General features: G+C 55.2%; 5 protein-coding genes across 5 annotated transcripts, besides 4 other annotated features; all 5 read right to left on the bottom strand.

Annotated features, from left to right (window-relative positions):
• Positions 1-584: 584 nt before the first annotated feature.
• Positions 585-3,206, bottom strand: LPMP_303390 (hypothetical protein; the record flags this gene model as incomplete). Its single annotated transcript, XM_010703059.1, has 1 exon — positions 585-3,206. One exon carries the CDS (start codon positions 3,204-3,206, stop codon positions 585-587), a length of 2,622 nt encoding a protein of 873 aa, XP_010701361.1.
• Positions 3,207-5,603: 2,397 nt separating this feature from the next.
• On the bottom strand, positions 5,604-7,457 carry LPMP_303380 (hypothetical protein; the record flags this gene model as incomplete). Its single annotated transcript, XM_010703058.1, has 1 exon — positions 5,604-7,457. One exon carries the CDS (start codon positions 7,455-7,457, stop codon positions 5,604-5,606), a length of 1,854 nt encoding a protein of 617 aa, XP_010701360.1.
• A 3,297-nt stretch (positions 7,458-10,754) lies between these two features.
• On the bottom strand, positions 10,755-11,459 carry LPMP_303370 (hypothetical protein; the record flags this gene model as incomplete). Its single annotated transcript, XM_010703057.1, has 1 exon — positions 10,755-11,459. One exon carries the CDS (start codon positions 11,457-11,459, stop codon positions 10,755-10,757), a length of 705 nt encoding a protein of 234 aa, XP_010701359.1.
• A 2,654-nt stretch (positions 11,460-14,113) lies between these two features.
• Positions 14,114-14,664: a repeat region.
• Positions 14,665-14,731: 67 nt separating this feature from the next.
• Positions 14,732-14,838: a repeat region.
• A 605-nt stretch (positions 14,839-15,443) lies between these two features.
• On the bottom strand, positions 15,444-18,371 carry LPMP_303360 (CAS/CSE/importin domain protein, putative; the record flags this gene model as incomplete). Its single annotated transcript, XM_010703056.1, has 1 exon — positions 15,444-18,371. One exon carries the CDS (start codon positions 18,369-18,371, stop codon positions 15,444-15,446), a length of 2,928 nt encoding a protein of 975 aa, XP_010701358.1.
• A 1,797-nt stretch (positions 18,372-20,168) lies between these two features.
• Positions 20,169-20,734: a repeat region.
• Positions 20,735-21,299: 565 nt separating this feature from the next.
• Positions 21,300-22,883, bottom strand: LPMP_303350 (PAS-domain containing phosphoglycerate kinase, putative; the record flags this gene model as incomplete). The annotated part of the gene is made up of 1 exon (XM_010703055.1): positions 21,300-22,883. One exon carries the CDS (start codon positions 22,881-22,883, stop codon positions 21,300-21,302), a length of 1,584 nt encoding a protein of 527 aa, XP_010701357.1.
• A 3,196-nt stretch (positions 22,884-26,079) lies between these two features.
• Positions 26,080-26,501: a repeat region.
• Positions 26,502-26,642: the final 141 nt, after the last annotated feature.

The raw sequence follows: 26,642 nt of genomic DNA, 5'->3' as shown, positions 1-26,642 counted from the left end.
CGTTGGTGATGCGTGCTGGGTGAAGGGCTGTGGAACCGACACCACGACGAGAGAGAATCATTAGATACGAACGTGCACAAGCGAAGCAGAGGCACGGAACTTCGTTGACAAAGGAAAGGGAAGAGCCAACCATAGGGCAGTGCAGCTCACACACAAGCGCGAGCTCAACTGTAAAAAAGGAGAGAGCACGTATACTCGTCTAGCTCTGTGTGGGCGTACGTGCAGTTCTGCATAGGCGCTGTCACGGACGCACGAAGAGCAAAGCCAGATACATATAAGAGGCACTCATACAATGGCATCACTGGCTGACGCTCAACACAACTGAGTCAATCGCATCATAGCTTCACGTAAGACATCGCACGTCAAGTTCGGCAACACGGCGCACCCACCTACACACACACACACACGTACACGCACACTGTATGAAGTGAAAGTGGTGGAAACACCTGAGAAACATGCTGAACGCCAGCACAACCGCAATGACGCCACCAGAGCGACCACATGCCCTCACACGCCTCACTTGCATACACATCCCCTTCCGTCGAATAGGCCAGAAAGATTGCTGTGGATGGAGCGGCCTCGGCTCACGTCGCTGCAGCCACTGACTCAAGCGACAACAACGGGAGCAATTCACGGTACGACGGCATGTACACCTCCCAGTGGAACACCAGCATGTGTTGCAGTAGTTGCACTTGCTGCTTCAGCGTGTCTGTCACCAATCCAAGAGGCGCCACATCGCTGCTGTTCTTCAGCAGCACAGTCTCCATGAACTGAAGCACACGACGCTCAAAAGTGACGTAGAGCGGGTCCTCGGTGTTGGTCATCTTGTCAATGGTCGACCGCATTGTCTGCCTCTCGGTGTCTGTGAGGGTAACTTTCTGGGCAAGCGCCACAAGTGAGTCCTCGCAATCGTGCGCTGCTTCTCCGAAATGTAAGTGGTACAGCTGACTCTCGACGAAGTCAATCACTGAGTCCTTGAGTGCATTGAGACGGATATCCTCGGCTAGAAGCGACATAATTTGACTGTGCAGATGACGAATGACGCCCGGCACCGTCGCCGCCTTGATCCCACGGCGCGCCAGCACACTCGAGATTGCGCCATCCAGCAACAGTAGCAGTGTGCATTCCTGCACCGTATTGGCTGCTTTGAAGATGATGGACTTCTCGAAGTAGAAGATCTCCGGTGGAAGGTCCACCCAGCGATCGAGACTCGTGTGCTGGCCACTGCGCAACAAGCTCAGAGTCCCGACCAGCAGCGCACCGCGCACCCGTCGCTCCCCCGGCGTGATGGATATCCATGCCTGAGGCACACTCGTCGAGGACCACAACAGCACCCGTTCATCGTTGATGAAGCGCCGCAGAAAGGCGATCGAACCAGCCCACTTGCGCGGCAGCGGCAAGCACTCAGTAATGAACTCTTGAATGTACTGCACGGCGTTCTGCTTCAGTGATGTGTTAATCATTACAAGGGAGAACTTCGCAACGTCCTCTCGCAGTTCGCGAATTGCTTCAACCAAAAAAGCAAACGCGTTCGCCACGGCGGTGCCCACGTCAGGCGTGCAGTGCTCGATGTCACCACACACAGTAGTCATGCGGGCTGCCATGGTGGCCTCACGCGCTGGAGAGCTGCATTCAATCACTTTTTCACCAACGAACCGGACCAAGTTGGAGATGTAGCGCGCGTTTCCACAAGCTTGGCGCTGAATGACGTTCCAGTCCAGCACATCGTGAAACTCCTGCCGCAGGCGCGGACGCAGGCGGGATGGCAGCGCCTCCACGAAGCGGTCCTCCACAAACGTCAGGAGACGAAAGAGACGCTGCAGCCTCGGCGGTGTCGTGTTGAGGTCCGTGGAGAGCAGTTGCAGCTCAGCCTGGGTAAGGGCTGCGACAACCTCCGCCTGTAGCTGCTCTGGCTTGCCCTTGTCCGTCTCCATCTGCATGACCGCCTCATATGCTTTTTGCGCCTTGAACTCCTTCTGGAGATAACGCTCGCGCCGCTTGCGCTCTTCGTGGTCTGCCGGCGGCCGTGATATACCCCGTTCATCGACATACCACCCAGGCGGCAGTTCCGGTCCCGCATGCCGGCGCTCGTAACCAGGCGTCGCAGCACCCCCAGGTGTGGAAGATCGTACCAACGATGCAGCCGCGCCGCCACCCTCGTCTTCGGATGCCGTTGTGTTCGTGTCGAGCATTACACAAGGAGGTGTGGTGTACTCGATCCGCGGCGTGGAGTCAGTCGCCTCGATTTGCTCGACGCGCCGCTTGACATCGGCGAACTCGTCGGCGGTGCAGAGCCGGGAGAGTCGATGATAGAGAAGCGCGGTAAACCTCTTTAGGTCCTGGTTGTCAGAATCTTTGCGGGAGTGCGCCATCGCTTCCATCAGAGTCTGGCGGGTGCAGTTCACGAGCTCGTCACGAGCCTTCACGGCTTTGGGCGGCGAGGCTTGCGTGCTTTCACCGCTCAACCGTGCCGTCGGAGACTCCGACTCGCTAGCGCTACCTTCCGCCAGCTCCCACTTAACTTGTCGTGAGTACTGCCGCCACGCACTCCGCATAGACTTCAGCAGCGAGTGGCAGTACACGTCGTCCGTTGGAGACGCACCGTACACCTTTATCTCACGAACGACATCGAGCAGGTGGCGTGCACACTCTCTCGTCCACTCGGAGCCTCCACGGCTGCTGAATGCACCCGGCTTTCGCGAACACGGCGGCGTCCGAGCCTCAGCGCCTGCAGCCTCTGGAGTAGCTGGTGCCTGCGACGCAAAGTAGAACGCCAATAAGAACGTGTGCGGATTCATGGTCGACCGCCGCTGGGTGCGCACCTGCACCTCGCCCTCCACGCGCTGCGACAGCGGTGCTGGTCGCACGTAAACCTTTCCCACATGCCGCTCAATCAGTCCGAGAGCGTGCTGAGCAATGGTAACGAGACGCCTGCGATGCGGCTTCCCAGTAAAGGGGCAGATAGCAGCACTGGTGGCACCGCACACGCTGCAGCTCCAGCTATCCGTTATGAGAATATGCTCTACGCTGTCTGAAGACGGTGGTGTCAGAGGATCGAGTGAGAGACCCAGGTCCTCCAGCTGCTGTATATCTGCACTCAGCTCGCGCATGCTATCAGCAATCCGCACACGCTGCTTTGGTGCTGGGGCGCCTTTAGTTGAGGCAGTGTCGCCGCCGTCGCTTGCACCATCTGCAGCGCTGGACATTCGTATAATAAAGGGGGCGGAAAATAAAAAGTAGAGAACTCTCGAGAAATAAGGGAGTGCTGGGCCAACAAAAGCCACCCCTGCCAGCGTGTAGAGGCGCAAAGGGGCCGCGCTCTCAGCAGGACGAAACAGGGCCTGGTGGTTGGCCTCACGCAACTTAAACATGTGCTCACATGCGATGGACGTGAAAAAGTAGCGCCGAATAATCCAAAAAGAGAGAGAGAGAGACGAAGTCAGCCGTACGTGCAACAGTGGAAGGTTACGCAGTGCAAAAAGAGGTGCGCGAGAGACAGTGCGAAGGGCATCATCACAAGCTCGTGCGTGCGCAGGAGTGGTGGGTGGGGCAGAAGCTCGTGCGGTGGCGGAGATGCGCAGACATGCTTGCAACGCGAAAAAAAGTGGGGGAGGACGGCAGCCTCACTTGCAATCCGAGATGTGGACGCCTTGCACTGACAGGCGCCCGCTTCCCTGCGCAATCACTGTCGTCACGGGGCATGGAATTGGCAAAAACCGCGATCGACAAAGACCACGAGGCGTCTCCCCGCTTTTGCGTATTGCTCGCGGAGATTCCGCGCTTCCGGGCCAATGCAGCGGCGGAGCGCTAATATGGGGGTGGGTTGGCTGCTGCTGCTGCACCAGTGAGAGTCCCACCATCGCTGTACGTATGCCCTCACATGGCAGCTTTCAAGAGTGGTATCGCGGGGCGCAGGTAACATGAAAAGACGTGCCGAGAGAGCGAAAAGAAGGAGAAGCACTTGAACAAAGCGAAACACAACCGAAAACACATGCAGAAATCGGAGTGAAGGAGAGAGAATGATGAAGGCAACAACACAGCGCAGTGTGCGTTCTTCGTCAAGCAACTCGGCAAGCGAGGCAAGGCTGTGGAAACATACGAAGACACACAGCACCGGATCATCAGTATCGAGGTGCCTACGGAAAGAACATCACGAGATGTACGCAGATATCGACAGAGTCACGAAACACCGCCATAAGGCTCTCCACCACACATGTACCCACGAGGGGTGGTGATAGTTGAAAGGACGAAGAACAAAAACGCGAAACATAACGGGAAAGGGGGGAACCGAGAGAACGCGGACATCAAAACAAGGACACCAGAGCGTGTGGGAAGGGGGAAGAAGGGGAGAGCGAAGGATGGAAGGAAGCGATAACAAGCAGGAAAAGGGCAGAAGAAGAAAAACAAATCAAAAGAAAGAGAGAGAGAGCCGCAACGACAACGCTGTGAGTAGAGAGCTCCCCCACCGACTGTGAGAGGGAAAGTAGAGAAGAACAGGAACCCTAAAAGAAGAAACTTAACATAATAAAAGACATATCAAAATAAACTAAAAGAAAAGGGGGGAAATGGTAGGCGAATGTTCCAAGGCGGTACGATGCATGAACGCAGCCCAAAGTTCACCACTCACTGGCTTGCGAACGGCACACCAACGTACTTAGCTCCGTGTACGCACCGACACGTACGTGCGTATGGGAATACTCTTGTGTATGTGTATGACTTACCCACTCGCACAAAGATTGCGTTCTAAAGACGATGCTTCAGCCCTACTAATCACTCAGGTGCTCCCTCTGCGGTGAGGACTTGACTCCGTTCCTCCTCCTCGCACATTGGCATCGGCCCAAGGTGACGCAGCTGTGATCGAAACCGCGCCTTGCTGCCCCCTCCTCGGCCCTAGCCGTCAGCATCACTTGTCTCCCCTACGACTCAACTGGATTGTCGCATACATCGTTTTTCGAGGGGAAAGTCGAGGAGGAGGAGGAACAAGGCTGCCTTGTCCTTGCCGGCATGCAAATTCAAACCGCACTATCAAGAGGAAAGAACGATGAGAAGGGGTAACACATAAAAAAAGGAGAGTGCCATGAGCGGCATGATGTCGTCATTCCTCGTCGTTTGCCCTTGTGGTGATTCGGCCTCTTCGTGTATAAACAAGAGGATTGCCCTTCTCGTAGCACCGTTACCCACCCCAGCCCTTCCCCACGTCCCCTCTGATTTTTTCCCTTCGCCTTCTCCCCAGCTACTGGCAAACAAGGCGAGGGACACACACACACACACACACACACACACACACACAGTTGTACACGTGTGGATCCTGAGGTATAGAGGCATAAACGAATACACATGAGTGCGTGGGTGTGTGTGTGTGTGCGTATGAATGTGGGTGGAAGAAGGGGGTATCAGCCAGTAAGGCAGAGAGGAGGGAAGCATTCCCACATGTGGGTGTCACCGCGCGCGTGCCTCATACAGTACTTCCTGCGTAGAGGAGGGGAGGGGCGAGAAAGGATGACACACACAGAGGGGCAACTGCGCCGCTTCGCTCTTATCCCCCTATGCCGCCTTTCCTCCACATACCACGCACCTATCGGACCACTACCTCGCACCCCACATTAGTTTACCTCCCAGATGCGTGCTACGCCGTCCACGGAGGCGGTCACAATCGTGTTGCCATCTAGCAGGAGCCCACGCGTCAAGTCCTTCCAGGCATTTGCCTTCAGCGCCAGCGTGCGGTCCATTTTACGAGGGTCCCATAAGTACAGGCTCGAGCCGCTGCACGCGGCGACGTAGCGGTCATTCATCGCCACCGCTGTGATCACCTCGCTCAGCTGCTGTTGTGATACTAGATGGAAGCCGTTGCGCACATCCCAGAGACGCAAGGAACAGTCGAAGCCGCCAGTCACGGCTAAGCTGCCGTGTGTGCCGACTGCTGGTACCTTCTTCTTGTGAGACTGAGAAATATCTGTCACAACGCAGTGGCTGATGTCGATAAGGGTGCAGGCGCCGGTTCCGCCGCCAACGATCGCTTGGTTTGCCTGGGTAGCGCACATGGCTTGAATAGACGTTCGACATGCAATGAAAGAGCTGTTTTGCCGGTCTGAATGCAACACACAGACAGTGGCGCTGAGCCCTCCGGACAGCACCGCGCTAGTCACATCATTGGGGTTTGCATACGTCACGGCAAACACGTCGTTTTGGAAGGAGGCAACGGAGACTGTCGTCAGCTCCTGGTTCGTCAGCGAGTAGTTGTAGATGACACTCGTGCCATCCTCACAGGCGGTGGCAAAGTCGAACTGAGAAGAGAAACTGACATCCCAGATGCACGCCTTGTGTGGCCGGAACTGGATCAGCGGAAGGCCGTTGCGGTCGATGAGGACGACGTAGCCGCTGTTCGTGCCGATAGCAAAGCGGTGGTCTCTCACGTAAGCGAGAGAGATCAAGTTTTCGTTCGAGCCGAAGGAATATTTAGCCACACGCGAGATGCCGTCGCTGGACGCAGTAGATTCCGCCATTGGTTGCGCACTCGCGCTCATCTCCATGAAGGTGCTCTTCTCGAGATTGACAATGTTCACCTGATTCGAGATGCGCACCTTCTTTCGGGTGGCAGTGACCTCAGGCTTCGCAATGGCCTCGCTGGAGAGAATCTCATCGCCGTGGATGGCTCGCTTTCGATGCGTGCTCTCCGACAGGTCTTCGCGTATGTCCACCTCCGCCATGTTGTTGTTTTGCAGCCGGCTGCGAAGCGTCACGCTGCCGCGCATCAGCGCCTCGGGGAAGTGGGGATGCGGTTCGCACATGAGCAACACACGAGACTGGGGGTGCATCTTGCCCGCTGCCCGGACCTCTATGATGCAGTCGCTAATCTGGCGTAGTAGCGTGATGGACTTGGTCGCCTGCTCCACGTAGATCCACAGACCCTTCTCAAGAGACTTCTTCAACACCCCTCCGGCATTTTCGATAGTCTGCCGTGTCTTCATGCGCGCCACCGTGTCAATGTACATGACCTCCGCCTTTGCTCTTTCAGCCGCCAGAGTAATGGGTAGAGCCGGGTTGGCTCCCTCACACATGATGATGACACAACCACCCGCCCCACACTTTACCGCGGCCTCGTAGACGACAGCCGAGCTGTTCTGGGCTACACTACTACTAAACTCTGCCGGAAGCGGAGGAATGGCCGACAGAGGCTTAAAGTCCGCTGCGGACTCCTCGTCAGAACTTAGATCAAACTCGTCCTTGGTTGGCGCACCGAGCACCACCAGCACCTGGGAGTGGTTGCTGCGGTGGCGGGCCTGCTCGGCTCGGCCATCCCCTACTGGCACCCCACCAATGGAGCGCACCACCATACCCACCTGGAGGGCAGAGAGCGATGGCATGGCAGCGTCAACGCGCACAACGCGGTTCCCCTCGTCCAGTGTCACCCCCCTCGCGAACTCCTTCCCAGTCACGCTAGCGTAGACAGCAGCCATGATCAACAAAGAGGATCCGTAATGTGTATAGAGCCCGACCACTGATCATGCAAAAGGGTCGACAAAAGAAAGGAAAGGGGGCGCAGTTCTGCTTTCCCTCTGCGTGTCGGCACGAGGATGAAGAAGCGCTTCTTCTCACACGGACCACCACGGCCAGTATGCGTAGGTAGAGAGAGGAAGCGGAAAGGCAAAGAAAGAAAACACAGCTGGAGGCACTGAAAGGGAAGGGCGGAAAAGGCACGTCGTAGAGCGCCGCGATGCGAGAAAGGGGTGCAAAACTAGAAGAGTTGATAATCGAGAGACGTGAGCACACCAGAAGTGAAAACACGCGTAACACACATAAATGAACGAAGAAGAAAGCCGTCTACAGCTAAGTATGGCAGCTCAGCTGCGTGTCGTCGAGAGGGAGAGAGATACAGCAAGGGAGAGAGCGCTGTGGGAAACAGGAGTGGAAAGAACAAGACAGCGAGAGAAGAGAGAGGAAGCGCAATGTAGCGAGTAGAAAAAGGAGTCACATGAATCTGTCAGCAACCACCACGACAGCAACAGGCAGGATCAAAGTGGAGAGAGAATGGATGCCGAAAGATACGCATGGTGCACCGCACGTGCCCAACTCCTCCCGACTGGCGTGCCTCCCACTTCCGTGGACGAGTGTACCAATCTGGCATTCCTCCACCCGCGCTCCCGATGCCTCCCGCGCTGGCCACGCTATCGATGAGAGTTCGGTTGTTTTGATGTCAGCGCCGAGTAACACAACCCACGAATAGGCGGACTCACGCATACCCTTGTCCCGCCACCCAGGGATCCCCGTCGCTGTGGGTAGCGAAGGGGTGGGGTCGGGGGGACAAGCAAGCGCCTACCCGGGCTCGGCTCCTCGCGATCCAAAATGACTAGGAGAACGAAATGGGGCAAAGAGGCGACAAACAGCGGGTGAAGCGTGTCAGCAGAACGGTGCAGAGTGCCTTGACCCGCCCCCTCACCATCCTGCCGTCTTTCGATCATCCACCGCCGCCATGACTCCTCTTTCCTCATTGCCTCGAGGATTCCAAAAGGGGAAAAAGAGAGAGACGTAAGCACACGGACAGACACAAGCACAGGGACTTCTCAATTCGCATCTCGCGCGCTGACGAGTACCGAAACTGTGGAGAAGAGACCCGTGCAACGATAAGATGAAAAGTTTGATGTACTTGCGTGTGTAGAGGGTCGCGAGATCCTAACGTTTGTCCACGCCTCTGAGTGCAAGAGGAGTCAAACCAGACATCATAGACTATCAGAGACCACCAAGGAGGGGGCAGAGTGGTTGCAAGAAACGCTTCAAACAGTAGCAAAACACATGGTAAAATGGTCCAGACAGTGAGAGAGCTGAAGACGAAGACACATACCTACAAAGCCCACCGAGCGTTTATAAATATGTGGGTGTGTCTGCGGGTGTGCTACTGTGCAGTATACCCTCACGTATCGAAGGCACAGATAAAAAGTACTCCCCTCACCATCTTCACTTCATCATGCAGAATTGTGAGGACTCACCTTCTTTGCGGTTCCAGCCGTGCATGGGTGCGTTTCAGAGCGTTCGCCGACGCGGGTGACAATCGAGGAGCCAGATGTCTCTCTTACACGCTCACAACACCCACACACACAAAAAAAAATAAAAGCAACGTAATCTTCATTTTTCGATAGCCTTTGCGCTTTTGCTTCTCCCTCTGTTACCATTCACGTCGCAGGATGCTCCTCACGAGCAAGCAGCCATCATTCGTGGTGTTGGTATAAGGAAGGGATGAAGAGTAGAGGAGTGCGGCCTGCATTGGGGTCCGCACAAACGCAGGCGACAAGAAGGCCTATCCGGCCACGGACACTAAAACGGAGGAAAGAAGAGATGAGCAGCGGCGTTGGTGAGAAGCGGAGAGTAAAACAAACGCAGCACGCGCACGAACCATAAAACAGAAGGTGAGAAGTTGCACCTATGGAGAGTCCCGAGCATCATCAAGGCAGACTAAGAAGAGCTTCTCACACAATCATGAGGAAAAGGGGGTGATGTGTTCCTCTCTATTGCCTCCTGCCATCGAATCGCCGAGCATCTCCCCGACGCTCTATCAGGGGTATGGAAGAAGCCTTGGCGCTGCTGCTGCTGCTGCTGCCGCACGGCGTGTAGCGCCTGCCCGTTACCACTCATAGGATTTGCTTTGCGGGGAAGCGCAAGCGTATGTGTTTGTGTGTGCTGTTGACGCTGTCGAATCCTTGCCCAGTGGGAACTAAGCCAAAGATGGGCAGGTTGGACGCACCACTACAACTGGAGCGCTGCCCCCCCCCCCACACACGCACACCGTCGTCTTTGGGAAAGGCAACGCCAGCAGCTTTCTGCACGACCCCCTCAGCGCCGCGCTGACTGCCTTCTCTCTCCTCCTCACAACACATCTCTCCCTCGCAAGCTATCCCGTTCCTACCATGCGCGCCTCCACACAAACGCACACATGCGTTCACGCGTGGAGGCGCAGTACCATTCGCTTAAGCACAGCGAAAGGCCTGAAGAAGACGGGATGCAACGGGAAACTGAGTCGAAACTGGAAAAATCAGCCCTGACTGACACGCACACGTCCCGAAGCACAGCCGACGTAAACGCGGCTGTCGCAATGCCCGCGATCACGGCGAAGGAGAAAAAAAAAAGGGAGCAGCCCATCAAGCACGAAAAGAGAGTGGCGCCAGGGAGAACACCAAAGGGCGAGCAGAAGATGTCACGTGGGGTCGGGGGTGAGGCACGGAAATACGACATGCAATACGTGGAGTTGGCGACGAGAGTGAAGCAAGCCGAGTCGACCATCGAGCGGCTAACAAAGAACAGCAGAGAGAAACAGTAAAAGACGGTCCAGCACACAAAACGCGTCAAATATGCTTAAAAAGAAAAATTCCAAAGGACTGAAGGCCGCAAAGAGAAGAGAGGAATACGCGCGCACATACAGCGGGAAAGAAGAAATGCGCCTCCCTACGCAGCTGAAAGGGGGCGACTAAGAGCATGGGAAAACACATCCATGCAGCACAGTTACCACTGACTCAATCTGCGCGCTCCTCGCTCTGATTCTTTTCAAGGCAAGCCACAAGGTGGCTTCGGCACATGTATTCCGCACGCGTTAAATCCGCACCCCCACCCCTTGTCATATCGTCTCTCGACCCCCTATGCCCCCCCCCTCCCACCCTCCATCACAGAAAAAAAAAACTGAGAAACTCTCGTTGTATGCCGAAACGTCTATAAAAGCGCACAGTACTCCCTGCACGTACGCACACGCGCATGTGTGCTGTCGAGCATCAGGACAAAGCACATGCGAGGCGAAACTGCTCCCGATTTCTGCGAGTCACTCGCGCTATGTGCACCACCACCGCCGCGTTCACGCTACACCCCTCCAGGAACACATTTTGCAGGTACACATTGCGCCGCGCGGCTGTGCGCAAGGCTCGCCCACCCGGAAGGGAAACAAACACACAGCTGTGCAAGTCAATGCTTTCGATGGTTGCCCTCTCCGGCCAGTTCAACTGCGACAGGGAACCAGTACCTTGACCATTTTCTTGTGTGGAGCTATCGCGCGCTGTCGAGGACGGAACGCAGTCCAACACCTTCTGCGCCACTATCAGGTGGCATACGCGCTCCACATCTACGTTATTCGCGTTGCGCGAGAGGCGCAGCTTTATCCGCAGTAGACGAGGCGGCATGACGTAGTAGACGTGACCGTCTCGCTCTTGTGGCTTGTAGAGAGTGGAGTGGCTCAGCGTCGATGCAGCTGCGCCAAGATGCACGGCAGTGGGCTTGACAAATACAATGGGTCGAAGCAGCAGTTTGCGAAGAAGCTCGACGAAGACGCAGAAGTGATCTCCCTCGACAGAAGAGGCGTCCATGAAGACTTCGCCGTCTGGCAAAACATACGTGTTCCGCAGAGAGCCGAGGAAGTTCCATAGCGGCATGGTGTTGTACTCGGCACACAGCTCATCGTAAGCATCTTCCAGGTGAAGCTTCATGTGGTTAACCGCTGTGCGTGCCTTTTTCTCCTTTGGCGCACACGCACATACATATAGTCGCTCATCAAACGGTGAGCTGAGAAAATGGCGACGACGGGGAGTGGGAGTTGACGCGTGAAAGACTTTAGGTGGGGCGCGCAGTGCAGGTGTTACTGTGCCTTGTGCGACCCAGGCATGCACATCAATGTTATGCCCTGACTGTGTGTGCTAGAAGGTGGGTCTGTGCTTGCGTATTTGTGTATCTGAGCTGGAGCCTCTCCGCCTCAAGGGGGGAGCAAGGCTTCAAACTTGAGATGGCAAGGTAAGTGAAGCTTCCGCTCGTGGATACATGTGTGCAGCAGACACGCACGCCGAGTCACTGTCATTTGGGTGTGTGGGGGGGGGGGAGGAAGAGAAAAAAGGAAAAGGCGTGAAGAGAGACGCGTCCGCAGAGCTGTGCAATGGAATAGAAAGGTGAGAACAGCGCGTATAGAGGTATAGGGCTATTGTGCACCACCAAATTCTTGGATACCGATAAAAGAGCGCAGAGACAAGAGACCGCACTAAAAACGCACGAGGCTCATAGATAGCCTGTCCGAGGTCCAGGTGCTGATGGTGCAGACAACCCCCAAAACAGCAAGCGATAGGGAGAGGGAAAGAACACAAGAAGAGCACGAGACAAAGAAGCAAGCAGCGATCAATGCCTTCGTTTACATTTGCTCCGCTATTGTCGCTTCAGGTGCGGCGATCACGAGAGAGAGCAATCGCGTGACGAAGATCACCTCACGAAAGTTGGGGGCTCGCCAACCCTTTTCTCTTTCCCTGCGCTTACCTGACAGCGGTCCCCCCAACTCTCACACACAAACGCGCGGCTGCGTCTCTCTGTACAAACAAAACATCACGGCGCGGCACAAGTTTGACGGCTTACCAGTCGAGGCCCAGATGCCGCTAGTACTTCACAAGGCTTGGCTACGTTGCTGCTCTTGCACTGCCGCCGATGACGTGGTCCCTGGCGTCGGCTGTCGCTGTACAAAAGGGGGAAGGGGTGAGGCTGCGAGGAGCACGTTGGTTCAGCACCGTTGCAGTGGTTTGTGGAGTATTATGTTTGAGAGACTTTCCCTTCTTGCTCGCCGTAGAGCCGCTTGCTGCCACGCTGGCTTGTGTGGCTCTCTGCAAGACGGCAAAGCACTGAACTGCGCCATTTGGCTGGAGCTTCGTGGTCTCTGAAGAAAGAGGCGCGCGGATGCGGTGCGGGCCCGGTATGGCAGAACGGCACACTTTGCACACTGTGCTTTTCTCACCCCATACCCCGCATGACGGACACTTGAGCTTTGTGTTCCGCCTTGTTGAAGCCTGAGACAGCGGCGAAGGGCGGAAACTAATGTTGTGCACTGTTGGGTAGTTGGAGCTTTGCGTCTGGGGTGCGATCGGCGCCGAGTACGCCAACGGATTGCTCATGTCCTTCAACGGTGCACGCACGTACGTGAGTGTGGCTGTGGAGAACGATTCCACGTCGGTTAGCCCTCTGTGTGGGAAGAGGGCGGAAAAGGGGTAAAATCGAGGTGTTGACCAACACAAAGAACAGAAGCGGTGGAAGTGTGATTTCGCGTGTGTCTGCATGTCCGCGACGCGTTACTCAGGGAGTGGTGATGCAAAACGAGTGCCAGGCTCACCTACGTAGCAAAGTCCAAGCCGTGACGAAGAAGCCAACACACCGCCCGGCACCGGACACAGAGCAGATACATGGAGTCGCCGATATAAAGAGAAGGACCTCCGCCGTGCCGTTTAACAATCCGTTGATGTTGTGTATGGGTGAGTATGTGGGCCTTTGAGGAATCACACTTGTTCTCTTTTGAACTTTGTGAGAATTTTGTCTGCTATCTTGGCCGAATTCATGACCGTATGTAAGCATCCGCACTGAAGGGAGAACAAAGAAGAATGAGCAGGGCTGGGTGATGCGGAGAGGACGAACAGAACGCATAAAAGAGAACCCATCCCTGTGACAACCCTCGTTATTGTCGTCCTCTGGTGAGTCGTAGCGCGCTCACACAAGCCCAGACATACTCGCAAACCAGTGCGGAAGCAAAGCAGCGTTCCACGAGGCGAGATACCTCTTCACTCCGACTCTTCCAGCGCCGTCGCTGTGGGTTTAATCGAGGAGGCACAATACAACAAAAAAAAACATAAGCCACAGTGATTATCCCTTTTACCTGCTGTGCTTCGGAATGACACATACGAGCAAGCCGATGAAACGAGCATTACATGATAAAACGTACAACAAAGTAACACTCCACAACGAAAACTCATCGCAAACTCAAACATCGCCATACACACACACACATAAGCGCGACGTCATACGCATGCAGCCCTGAGCACACCTGCATCGACACGCACCGCTGCTCCACCAGGGCCGCCTCACCCACCACCTCCACCGCCCGAGACGCCCCGACATTAGTAGCCTGCGCACGATAAACTGGCAAAAAAAAAAAAAGAAGAGGTGGTTGCGAGCACCTCAAATCAGCAGTTTGTGGTCTGTCAAAAAAATATAAAAAAGGATCGGCGCAGGACATGCGTAGTCCGTCAGACCGCGCCAAGACACATCCAACACGCTGCACGCCACTTTCTGTTGCACTTGCGGTTATGTAGTACTGCGTGATTCCCTGATGACGGAGGAGACTTGAGTGCGCTGTATCATCTCAGGGTCCTGCACACGCCTCTGTGGGGAGGCCAAGCAGCCCCCGTAAGCTCTGCCAATGCCGAACCACCTCTGGCGCTTGACAGGCTCAAGCACCTACAACGTAGCGAGCTCCGAGCGATGCTTTGCTACTCATGTCGGCGGTCAGGTCGTGAATGGCGCCGCGTCGCAGCAACGTGCCACAGCGAGCATGTTTGTGCCACCCATATGATGGGCGAGGTGCCCATACAGCTCGAAGGTATCCCACCCGGCCCGCACTCTCCACTGGTATGGGGGAACCTGAGTGTGTCACCCCAAGGAGTGCACCAGGTGACGACCGGCATATTGTGAGTGGCCGTGAGGCAACCTGCGGAGCGGGTGGATGGGCAGAGTCTGAGACAGAGGTCGTGCTCAGATGATTGGGTCGGCGCATTGCTGCGACGCGCGCGTCTGCGACTGCTTCCAACCAGGCGATGGGTCCCTGGCAGGCTGGGGCAGAGTGGGAGTTTAGCCCACGTTGTATGGCAAAGACTGGACGCGTTGGGAAGAAAAGTGCGCATTTCGTTTGCGCTTTTTTTCGTTATTTTGCGTCCCACTGGAGCAGTGCCAATGTGGTCGCCACAACCGTACATCTCTTTGGCACCGCCTCAGCCAAGCCCTGCCCCCGCCGGCACCAAGAGTTCGTTACCGTAACCGAGGGCAATCCACAGAGTTTGGGTTTGCCCATAACGTGGGTACTGAGTCCTGATACAGCGGTGAAGTGGACGGCATCATTAGGGGTATTGTGAAGAGCGAAACAGAAAGGGAGAAGCACACGCCATGCAGACACGCAGACACTCACGGGTGCAGAACATACACACCTTGAAACTCAAAAAGGGGGGCAAAGCAAAGAGGAGCGGCGCGCACCTACGCAATACAAAACGGTCGCCGTCCCTGAAGAGTCGCGACTTAACGAAGAGCGATTCCCAACCCAAGATGGATCCGCAGCTGTGAAGATCACACGTCGAGTCAGCTGAGACTGCATTCATGATACAGGAGAGAGTAAGGAACAGCGCGCGACATCCGAAGAGAAACGAGTCGCATATTTTTTTGTTCGTGAAACATTTCCGCCACTCAGAGGAAGAGGAGGAGGAGGAGGAGGAAGGGGCCCACACAGTCACATGGCGCTCCCCTTGCGTTTCGCTGTTCTGCGATGCCACGAGTGTTCGCTCGCATGGGTGTGCCGTGTGCCCATTCTTCCACCAACGCGGTGGACTCACTGCTAGTAGCCAAGAAGAAGAAAAAAGATGCAGTGGGCACTCCTGAATTTACGTGAGACAGTGGTGCTCATCTTACTGAAGCCAAGCAGGAGTATGCGGACCAAGCCACTGCTTGAGCGGGGCGGAGAGGTGTGTGCCGCGGCCCTTTAGAAAGCTTGACAACTCGATTTGAAAGAACACTTCGGCGTCGGCGACTTGGCTGCAGACATCACGTGGCTTTTGCATTGCCTCTCGTAGAGGGTGAAACGAGCTGGTGAGCTCATCTGGTCCGGCGGCATAACCGCATAGTGACCCTGCATTCTGCACGACGCCCGCTGCAGGCGTGAAGCTTATGTGGTCGTCCGGCTCCACGTCACCGTGCAGCATCCTGAGGCAGCTAGAAGCACTCGTCACCCACGCCGTCGTGTCAGACTGTAGCGTTGTTGACTCGCAAAGAAGCCTGGCCAGTGCTACCACGCATGCCTTGCGCTCGACATCTCCAGTGATTTTCTGCATACGAGGCAGCCATGTGTTGCCGAGAACTCTCATAAACAAGCCGCTCTCGATATTGTTGAGGCGCGTGACCAGATAGTCCGCGTCCTGACGCTGCACCACCACTACCGAGAGGAAGAGTATGAGGATGCGTACATACTTCGGTGTAGAGGAACTCCCCAGGCGGTCCATCAGAACCTTGAGAACAGTGTCCATGTACACATCCATGACGTCCGCAGGGTACGCGATCAGCATAGATGTGAGAATGTTCAGACCCTCGTTGTCGTAGTTCTTGAGACGCACCAGTATGTTGAAGACGTTCAGAGCAGGGTTGGTCATCCCAGCTCGATGCACGTATCCGGGGTAAACCTCGACAAAGGCGCAGAGCAAACAAACGGGCGCCGGGATGTGTGCACGTATTTCGTACATCTGCGGCTGAGTGAGCGGGCAGACGAGCGCTTGGTAATTCTCCGCAGGGGTTTCAGCCCACCGCTGCGCAGCGTCACTGGACTGGTACGTGCGCACCAGTTGGGCGAGCACTTGAAGAACATAGGGAACGTACTCGACAACGTTTTCATGCAGCACGTGGGCGAAGGTGGGCCACAAAATCCCCTCAAGCTCACTCCGTGCTCCTGGTTGCAGTGCCACACACTTGGAGATAACCTCGAACATGCACTGGCTGTACAGCGCGTTGGAAGGGTTACGCACGGCCCTGTACAGTGGCGTATGGAGAGAGGCTATCACCTGTGTTGCAAAGGGGGCGACGAGCTTCGGAAAGCGGAAGCACATGCTCATGAGGTACTGCATGAGGTACGGATTCGGCGTCTCCTCCCCTTGAATGCGCACGCAGAGACCTTCGAGAATGCTGAGGGTGTTTCCCGTAAAGACCGCCTCAATAGCAGCGGCGGCCGGTGCCTCGGTGACGGAGAGAAAGCACTTGAGGGTGTGTGCGGCGTATGTCATCACCACCGCGTCCCCGACCGCGATGTGGCGAGTCAGTGCTGGCACGAGAAACTCGTATGCAGGGGGAGCAATGAGGTGACGGAAGGCTGCAACGACGAGCATGCAGTCCGCCTTGACGATGCCAGGGCTCTGCGCTGAGAGATCGCACCTGATTTCCGGAAAAACGTGTCCTTCAAGGATCTGAGCAACAGGAATAACTTCACTGAGCTGCTGCGCCGTCACACCGCGCTGTGTATTCACTAACTGTCCATCCACCACCAGCACAAAAGCTAGGTAGATCGCAGTGTCTTTGGCTCTCCAGTCTCCGTGTGCAGTTCGGAGGAGTTCAGTGGTCACCTCGGCGAGCAGGGGTCGCGCGACTTCCGGAAGATAAAGAAGCAGGGAACGCACCAGCTCCACGGCGGCACGGCGGCGGGTGTGAAAGTTGGAGCCTTCCATGTTCCTTTTCACATACTCATCCGGATCGCTCGTGTAGGTATCCAGATCATCCTCGCAGAGGGCAAGGTTGGGGAGAATGATAAACTGCAGTATGTACTGCAGCTTCTCTCTCGTATTCAGGTGGGAACGGGTGGTGCCGCGGCACGCACTGCTCACCAACTCGAGGCAACAAACGGCCAGATCATCCATGGACAGATCGCTGCTCATGTGACTCGCCAACATCCCAATCACCACTTCGATAAACTGCGGTGCAAAATTCTCAAAGTCCTCGTCGAACGAATTTAGCCAGTGTGTCATGCACGCTATCACAGCAGAGTTCATCTCGATCATGGCACTTGCATGACCTCCACACAAGGCCGATTGCGCCATTACCGTTGTGAGGCATTGATTGTACATACTCACAATGGATCCAATGCGCTCAATGAACTCGTCACCGAGGTCAAGTGACGTAATGTCGCGCAGGCATTCAACCGCGTCCGTAATGCCCCTGTACACTTCGGTCAAATTCGTACCCTGCGTCCCTAACGTCGAGAGCAGCGACTCAATGCTGCGAACCAGCGCAGGGCACAGCAAGCTGTAGATGGCGCGCAGCTCTTGCACAAGTGTCTCGGTCAACTCACCCTGATGACGGTACTTCCTTAAAACACTGTGAGACGTGGACAGCGCAGCACGAAGTTGGGCAACATCATTTCCGGATGTGAGCACTTTTACGATCAGCGACAAGGCGTCAGGCCATGCGGTGGGAAAATCAACCTGGGCTATGAGAGCGATTCCTTCGGCTAAGTTCCGCTGTACAGCACCCGAGGAACGCAGCATGACCTCGATAATTGTACCCCGCACAGCGGCCTTATCGCACTCCTGAATGCAATGCTCCGAGGTGGTAGGATCCCAACACTTCTTCACCATATTTTTGAAGCTAATGGCAAAGAAGGCGCCATGAGGAGTCTCACTATGTGTAAGCTCCAGTAGTAGCTGCGGCAGTCCACTTTGTTGATCCACCGAGTCTAGAAAAGCAAGAAGCTCTCTCTCCGCCGGCGTGCGCACCGCCGGGTTCGGCGAGGCTGCTCTACAAGCAACCTCAACGAACTGCGCTTGGGTGCGCCGGTCATTGGGGTTGATGGGTTGCATCGTGAATTTAAGGATAGAAAGCCGGTGCGCCGCTACAACATCGACAGCACATAGACGAGTGGTCGCACCCACACTCGGATGGAGCAAAGAAATCTTTTTCCGACGATGAAGTCCCTTTTCACATCGAGTCGGCAAAAGACACCCCGACACGCAAACTCGTACACGTCGATGCCACCGTCCGTGGGTGGTCGAAAAGGAGAGAGAGTAAAACAAAGACACACAAAAAAAAATGAGAGATCGAAGTAAAGGCGAGGCGGGGTGTGGAAGGGCGGGTATTGTCCGCTTGCTGAAGGGGGGTATGTGTGTCGTACGGTGGGAAACAGCGACAAGCCCACTCAGTGTCCTTATACGGTCGTGCGAGTTACGCTGCGGAGACTATTGACAGATAGAGGTCAAAGGTGAGGGTCACAACCATCAACACAAGCACACACCGCAATGAGAGTGCGGAAGCTGCCCTAGGACGCTGCGTCCGTCCCTTGACAGCCTCGAGAGAGAGAGGAGAAACGGGGAAAACCCCCACGGAAGTACAAAGGAAAAAAAAGAAGGTTGAGGCAGTGGCGCCCGCGTGTGGGGCTGTGAACGACGAGTCAAGGGCTCTGGAGAGAGGGGAGCGAGGGGAGAGTAGTAAATGAATGGAAATGACTGCGAAGAGATGTGCATCAAAGGGGCACTGACAACATTAGGTGCACAGTTGGGGTATCCCAGTGCAACGTCGATACATCAGCTGCCATGTCTGCCACGCAAAGGGCCCAGTGTGACACTCCTACATAACCGTCTTGCAAGCGGCAGGGAAGGTCAGATAAAAGTGAGCGCATTGAAGGGTGGGGGTGGAAAGGCCCACAGACCAGCGGAGAAAAAGAGGAGGAAAAGACGATGTCCACCGTCCTCTCCTTCGACTCCCACCACAGTACCTCTATCATTGCCAATGGAAAGTCACCCCTTCGCCACCGATCACAGTCGACTGCCCGCCGGTGCGAGACGCCTGCATACGTCAGAGAGCAGAGAAGCTTTCCTCGTTACGGAACTTTGCTGCTGTGCCTGCTGCCGAGCACGCGTGCGCAGTGCGGAATACGAAACCACGAGAGAAGGGAGAGAGCAATGAGCAAAGGCATAACAATGAGGAAGGAGCAAAAAGAGTGTGGGGAGCGGAAGAAACAAAAAGGAGCGGACAACACACCAAAACCACGCACACACGCACACACACACACACACACCGAAAGGGAGAGGGAGCCAAACCAGGCACAGGGGGGGCTCAGGAAGAAGCCAAAAGAAAGGAAAGTCAAAGAGGAGTGGGAGCGCCGGCCTCTTCTTTGCCCGCACCACTCAGAAAGCAACGCATGGACGTGGTCACTCGTTGTACGTAGGACCACAGGAAAAGTAAAGGTGCGCACGCACACGTGAATTACAGTGGATGATGAGGGAAGAAGAAGAGAGGAGAGAAAAAGCCCACAAAGCACGGCTGCGCAGCTGCTTTCTGTGTTCGCAAGATGCCAAACGGTCCGTGTCCTGCAGGTATACAACCACTGCATGTGCACAACAGCACAAAATCACGTGTAGATGTGTTCGCTTAAGAGCGAGATGGTGGACGGGTGAACACGACCACACACACACACACATAGACGTAAAAGGTTCAAGGACAAAGCATAGCCACAACGACTGCCATATCTGTTTGCTTCTGAGAAGAAGCACCTCCGATTCACGGCCTTCTCTTAGAGAGTCGTTGCCCCACATTTCACCTATGCCGCACAGAAATGCGTCGCAAGAATCCACACAGTCAGAAAAACGCGAAAAACAGACTTTTTCCCAACGCGTCCAGTCTTTGCCATACAACGTGGGCTAAACTCCCACTCTGCCCCAGCCTGCCAGGGACCCATCGCCTGGTTGGAAGCAGTCGCAGACGCGCGCGTCGCAGCAATGCGCCGACCCAATCATCTGAGCACGACCTCTGTCTCAGACTCTGCCCATCCACCCGCTCCGCAGGTTGCCTCACGGCCACTCACAATATGCCGGTCGTCACCTGGTGCACTCCTTGGGGTGACACACTCAGGTTCCCCCATACCAGTGGAGAGTGCGGGCCGGGTGGGATACCTTCGAGCTGTATGGGCACCTCGCCCATCATATGGGTGGCACAAACATGCTCGCTGTGGCACGTTGCTGCGACGCGGCGCCATTCACGACCTGACCGCCGACATGAGTAGCAAAGCATCGCTCGGAGCTCGCTACGTTGTAGGTGCTTGAGCCTGTCAAGCGCCAGAGGTGGTTCGGCATTGGCAGAGCTTACGGGGGCTGCTTGGCCTCCCCACAGAGGCGTGTGCAGGACCCTGAGATGATACAGCGCACTCAAGTCTCCGCCGTCATCAGGGACGAGAGGCACACGAAGAAGAAGTAAAAAGACTGCCTTCTGCAATATGTGGTGTATCTTCTCCAAAATGTGTACGGTTTGGCTCCTTCTCGCTTGCTGTAGGTTCGACGGTGACGCTGTCTGATGGAATACGGAATTCGACAAACACTCGCTGTCGTGTCTGCCCCTCTTCCCCTTCTGTCTACGCGCGTCTGTGTGTGTGTGTGTGGGTGGGGGGTATCTTCTCGAAAGGAAAGGGGCACAAGGCTTCAGGAGCAAGACAGAGGAGGAGGCCCCCGTGATAGGGACAGAGAGGCAGCCGCGCTGCCCAAAATGAAAAAGCTTCAACACATCACGCGCATCCTTACAGGGTTGCTTTACAGAAGACGGGAGAAGGAATGGCAAGTTGAGCGGCAGAGTATGACAGGGGGAGAGAACAGGCATGTCATTCGAGCCGTGAAGCGACGAAGCTGTTTCCACTTCATCTTCCTCACACCACTTGCATGCACAGACCCGCAGTGCGTCTACTTGCCTTTCTCCCCCCCCCTCCCACACACGCAACCATCGAGGCCCGTGCTGCCTCACCTCTACAGCTTGGGGGCAGCACGAGCCGTGAGGCAGATGAGACCTGGCAGTGCGCGGCCCTCTAGTAGCTCCAGGAAGGCACCACCACCGGTACTCACGTGGGTGATGTACTCCTTGTAGTCTTTTGTCGCCGCCGCCGTCTCACCGCCACCGACAATGGACACAATTTGCTTTTTATCCTTGATAGACTCGGCGATGGCCTTCGTGCCTGTAGCGAAGTTCGGGAACTCAAAAACGCCCAGAGGCCCATTCCAGATGAGTGTGCGGGCCTGCGCGACGGCCTTCTTCGCCTGCTCAATGGACTTGGGGCCGTAGTCTAATCCCATGTACTCCGCGGGAATGTCGGCGTTGCTGGTGACAAATGGCTCCGCGTCTTTGAACTCCTTCGCGCAGCTGTGATCGATGGGCAACATGAATCGCACCTTGCGGGACTTGGCCAGATCCATCAAATCGCGAGCGGTGTTGTGCAGATCCACATCACGACCCTTCTCCCTCACCACACGCTCCACCTTGCTCTTGCCCACGGAGTAGCCTTGCGCCTCCAGGAAGGTGTAAGCCATGGCTCCGCCAACGATCACTGTGTGTGCAAAGTTGAAGATGGAGGCGAGGACATTGATTTTGTCCGACACCTTTGAGCCGCCAACGATGGCGACCAGAGGTTGCTCTGGGTTGCGCATCACCTTACTAATGGCATTGATCTCCTTTTCGATCAAGAAGCCTGTCACCCCAGCCCCCAAGACGCGAGGCACGCCGGTCATGCTGGCCGTCATGCGATGCACTGTACCGAAGGCGTCGCAAACGAAAATATCACTAAAGGAGGCGAGCGCGGACGCCAACTTGTTCCGCTCCACAGCCTCCTTGCTATTTTCGCCCTTGAAAAACCGCAGGTTCTCCAGCAGCATGACGTCCCCGTCCTTCATCCCCTTCACCTTCTCGCCTGCCTTGAAGGGATCCGTGCAGAATGAAACCTCCTTCTCCAGCAACTCCTGTAGACGAGGTAAGATGCGCCTCAGGGACTGCTTCTCGTTGGGCTTCTTGGGACGTCCCAAGTGAGACCCGATCACCAGGCGTCCCCCGTCATTGATGATTTTGTTAATGGTCGGCATCGCTGCACGAATGCGGCTATCGTCTCGAATGGTGCCGGTCTCGCGGTCAAACGGCACGTTGAAGTCCACACGCAGGAACACCGTGCGGTTCTTAAAGTTCAGGTCTGAGACAGACAATTTCGGGGTGAGGGCGGCACGGATGTTCATGTGCACCCCGAACTCATACACGCGGGGAAGACGAATAGGCAAAATCGTCCAGGCCACCATTGTCGCGTGAGGATCTCGAGTGGTTTGAATCACTACGGGTGCGTCAGTAGAGTTGGCAAGGTGGGCCATGAGGGTGACGGTGTTATCCTGCACATCAAGTGGATGAGTGGGGACAAGAAAGGCGATGCTCTTCCCCTTTACATCATCGGCCGTCCAGCCAAAGAAGGCCACAGCCGCCGCGTTCATATCGGTGATGACCATATCATTGTCTCCAATCACCACGATGTCGCGCAGTGACTTGAATATCATGAAAATCTTCGACTCCTGATACATGGCTGCGAGTTCCTTCGTGGCAGAAAACGAAAGTGTCACGCTATCAGAGTAATCAGAAAAGAGGGAGCAATGGACAGGCGCATGTGTGTTAAGGAGTGTGGGCGCGTGCGTGTGCGAGCGAGTGCGCCTGCTTTGATGAGCTGGAAAGCAACGAAATGGGGGGGTATGAGAGAAAAATGTGCGATGTGCAAAAATATATATATAATAATAAAACAAAGCAGAGAATGACGTCAATATTGGCGGCCGGGACGGCGGTACTCTGACAGTAAAGCCTGAATGAGCCAAGCGGAAAGACGCAGAGAAACGCGCGCGCACACACAAAACAGGTCGAACTAAAAAAAAGAAAAAAAAGAAAAAGTGGGAAGAGAAGTGTCCAGAAAAGGATGAGGATGAAAACGAAGTAATTCGTGTTGGAGGTATGCGGGTGGCAACGAGGAGAGAAGTACAGAAGTATAGGCCGGATGTGTGCGGCTCTAGAAGGAGTCTGCGGCTATGGGTGCCGGGGCGTGTGTGCTGGCTGGCGCAGCAGTGAATCAACTCGCAGAAAGAGTTGAGTAAGAGAGAAGAGAAACGAGTACACAAGCAAAATGTTTCGCGATGGCGTGTTTACTGCCACTGATACTGTCAGCACAGCGTTGTGCGTGAGTCACCGACACCATCACGAGGTGAGAGGGGCGCAAAAAAAAAAAAAGAAACGCGACAGAGATACAGAGAACGAAGAGTAAGAGGAGTGGACAGGGAGCAGAGGAGGACATCGTTCGAGGTCGCGTCCGTTGAACGGCACACATGGGAGGGGGAGAAAAGTGAGGCATCTCAGACTTGCTCAATCGTCGCGGACGCAACACAGCACACTGCTTGTGCCCTTGAGGCCGCCAGTGGCACGACTTAGGCAGCAAAAAGAGGTTCTTGTGTCGCTGAGAAAACTCCAACCCGTCACAGAGCGAGCTGTCATTTGCCGACGACGCACGTGACTCGGCAAGTTAGTCTGTGTGGGTGGGATGAGCGTTTTGTCTCCATTCTCGTTTTGCTGTTGTTCGACAGAAGAAAGAGCCATTGTGAGTCTTCACAGCCATCGTCGGGCTTGTTAATCGTCGTTACGGTAGTGATAGTCGAAATCGAAGAAGTCACACACGAAAAAAAAAAACAAGAAACTGTCGCGAGAGAAGTCGCAGTCAAGAGAATGAAGGGGGAGGTGGTGGGGTGAAAGGACAAGAAAGCGAAGGGGGAATGAGGAAAAAAAACACGTGTTCGATACGGTGTCCCGTGTTTGCTTCTTTACGGCATGGACACCATGGTGTGTCCTTGGGAGTGGGAGGCACATGTCGCCTCCGCTCTCTGCCACAGATTCGTTCACCGCCCTTGGCATTTGTGTGGGTGTTGTTGTTAAAAAGAAGAGAGTCGCTAATGAGAAAGCATAGGCAACCGAAAAAAGACAGAGAGGGGAGAGCGAGATGAAGACGCATTTTAGGGGGTGGAGGAGGGGAGTGGATTCGGCAAGCACACGCACGAGAGAGAGAGAGAGAACGAAAGGAGATGGCGTTGTATAGAGATGCTCACAGCCGAGACAGCAGGCGAGAGATACAAAGGGAGAAAAGTGTGAGATCAAACAAAAAAAAAATGGACCATGTTTTGCTGGCGGTTGTATGGATACAGCTCTGTGTGTTGGGGGGCGGGGAGAGGAAGGGGGGGGAACTGAGGAGTGCGGAAAGCTGGTTAAAAGGGGGTAAGGAGAATACGAAGGAGGCCTCCCCTTTTTTAGCGGTCTGATGGAAGAGGGGGAAGAAAAACACAAAACACTCAAGAAGAAACACTTGTGTAACGAGCAAAGGAGAAGCAGTAGATACACTAAGGGCTTGCAATGAACAACAAAAATGAGGCCGCAGCCACCTGGAGTCAAAAAGGAGAAGATCAGCGCAGGTGAAGCACGAGGGAGGGACAGGTGAGATTGAACGTGGAGTCCAGGAACAGCAACAAAAAGGGGTGAACAGAAATAGGGAGAAAAACACAGCGTCCCTTATGTGAGCATCACAGAGAGCACCGAAAGAGAAGAGAACACGAGGGGAGGGGAGGAAGAGAAGGGTAGAGCAGAGAGGCAACCAAAGAAAATAAAAAGCACACATAAACATACACATGCCATCGTGCATGCGCAACGAGAGAGACGTGGGCAGAAAAAAAAAATGTGAGCAAAAGACAACCAGAGAGGCGACACAGTCCCGACCGGAACACACACACACACACCAACACTAACGCGGCGCCGCTAGAGAGTAACAACAATAACAAGACGAGCACAACGACGCGATAGGGTGGCAGTCATCAAAGGCCCGAAAGAGAAAAGAGAGAGAGGCAGTACCGACCAACCACCACGACAGCAACAGGCAGGATCAAAGTGGAGAGAGAATGGATGCCGAAAGATACGCATGGTGCACCGCACGTGCCCAACTCCTCCCGACTGGCGTGCCTCCCACTTCCGTGGACGAGTGTACCAATCTGGCATTCCTCCACCCGCGCTCCCGATGCCTCCCGCGCTGGCCACGCTATCGATGAGAGTTCGGTTGTTTTGATGTCAGCGCCGAGTAACACAACCCACGAATAGGCGGACTCACGCATACCCTTGTCCCGCCACCCAGGGATCCCCGTCGCTGTGGGTAGCGAAGGGGTGGGGTCGGGGGGACAAGCAAGCGCCTACCCGGGCTCGGCTCCTCGCGATCCAAAATGACTAGGAGAACGAAATGGGGCAAAGAGGCGACAAACAGCGGGTGAAGCGTGTCAGCAGAACGGTGCAGAGTGCCTTGACCCGCCCCCTCACCATCCTGCCGTCTTTCGATCATCCACCGCCGCCATGACTCCTCTTTCCTCATTGCCTCGAGGCTTCAAAAAAGAAAAAAAAGACACACGCTCAGAAGCGCTAGAAAAAGCAAAGGCGATGGAGTTCAATCGTATTTACATTGTACCCTTTGATGACGGAGAAAAGAAAAACCTGTGGAGAAGGACAACAGCAACCACACAGAGGCACGAGCGCGCACGTAGAAGGAGAAGGCAGGAAACATAGACACATAGAGACCGATCAGAAAGATACATGTTACGCCAACATCCATCTTCACACGACGATCCCAACTACTATGAAGAGAGAGAGAGACAGCCGAAAAGGCTCAGACATCGCAACACATCGAGCGGCAAAAAGACGTTTATTCGGCTCCCAACGCCCTCATTCCATCACAAGCGAGTTCGCCAGTAAATTCTCCTACAGCAACACTGCACGTATGCCTGGGCGGCACTGTGGCTGCCAAGAAACCGGAGCCCGCCCGCCCGCCCGCAGTGCCGCCCAGACATCGCTTAGCCCTACTGCATACGCCGCAAGTCAAGTCCAAAATGACGCTCGGCCTCACTGCAGCGTAACAAAGGCAGCCCAGCTGTGAGTCCGTGGCCCCCCCCCGTATGCGGTTGAGGCCCTCGGCGTGGTGCGCAGTGAGTTGATCCGAGGGTGATTCGGGGTTGCACCTCTCTTCCGCAGCGCGCCATCCACATCCTGCCCGCCAACACCACGAGACCGCACAGCCGTACCTGTGGGTAGGCTGCAGGCTGCTTGGCTTCCCCATGAAGCGGGGGTACCACGCACTGAGGTAACCGGTATCATCGAGACAGTGAAGAGGGAAGGCAAAAAAAAAAGGTGCTTGAGTGAAGAGGAAGAGGCAACGAGAGCTCGTTGTACTTCTCGTTACTTCGTTGAGCTGTGTGACCCCTTCTAGTACAGCATCGTTT

The sequence above is a fragment of the Leishmania panamensis genome (genome assembly GCF_000755165.1).
Source record: "Leishmania panamensis strain MHOM/PA/94/PSC-1 chromosome 30 sequence".
Lineage (NCBI taxonomy): Eukaryota > Euglenozoa > Kinetoplastea > Trypanosomatida > Trypanosomatidae > Leishmania > Leishmania panamensis.
This window is presented reverse-complemented; position numbering and strand designations above follow the sequence as displayed.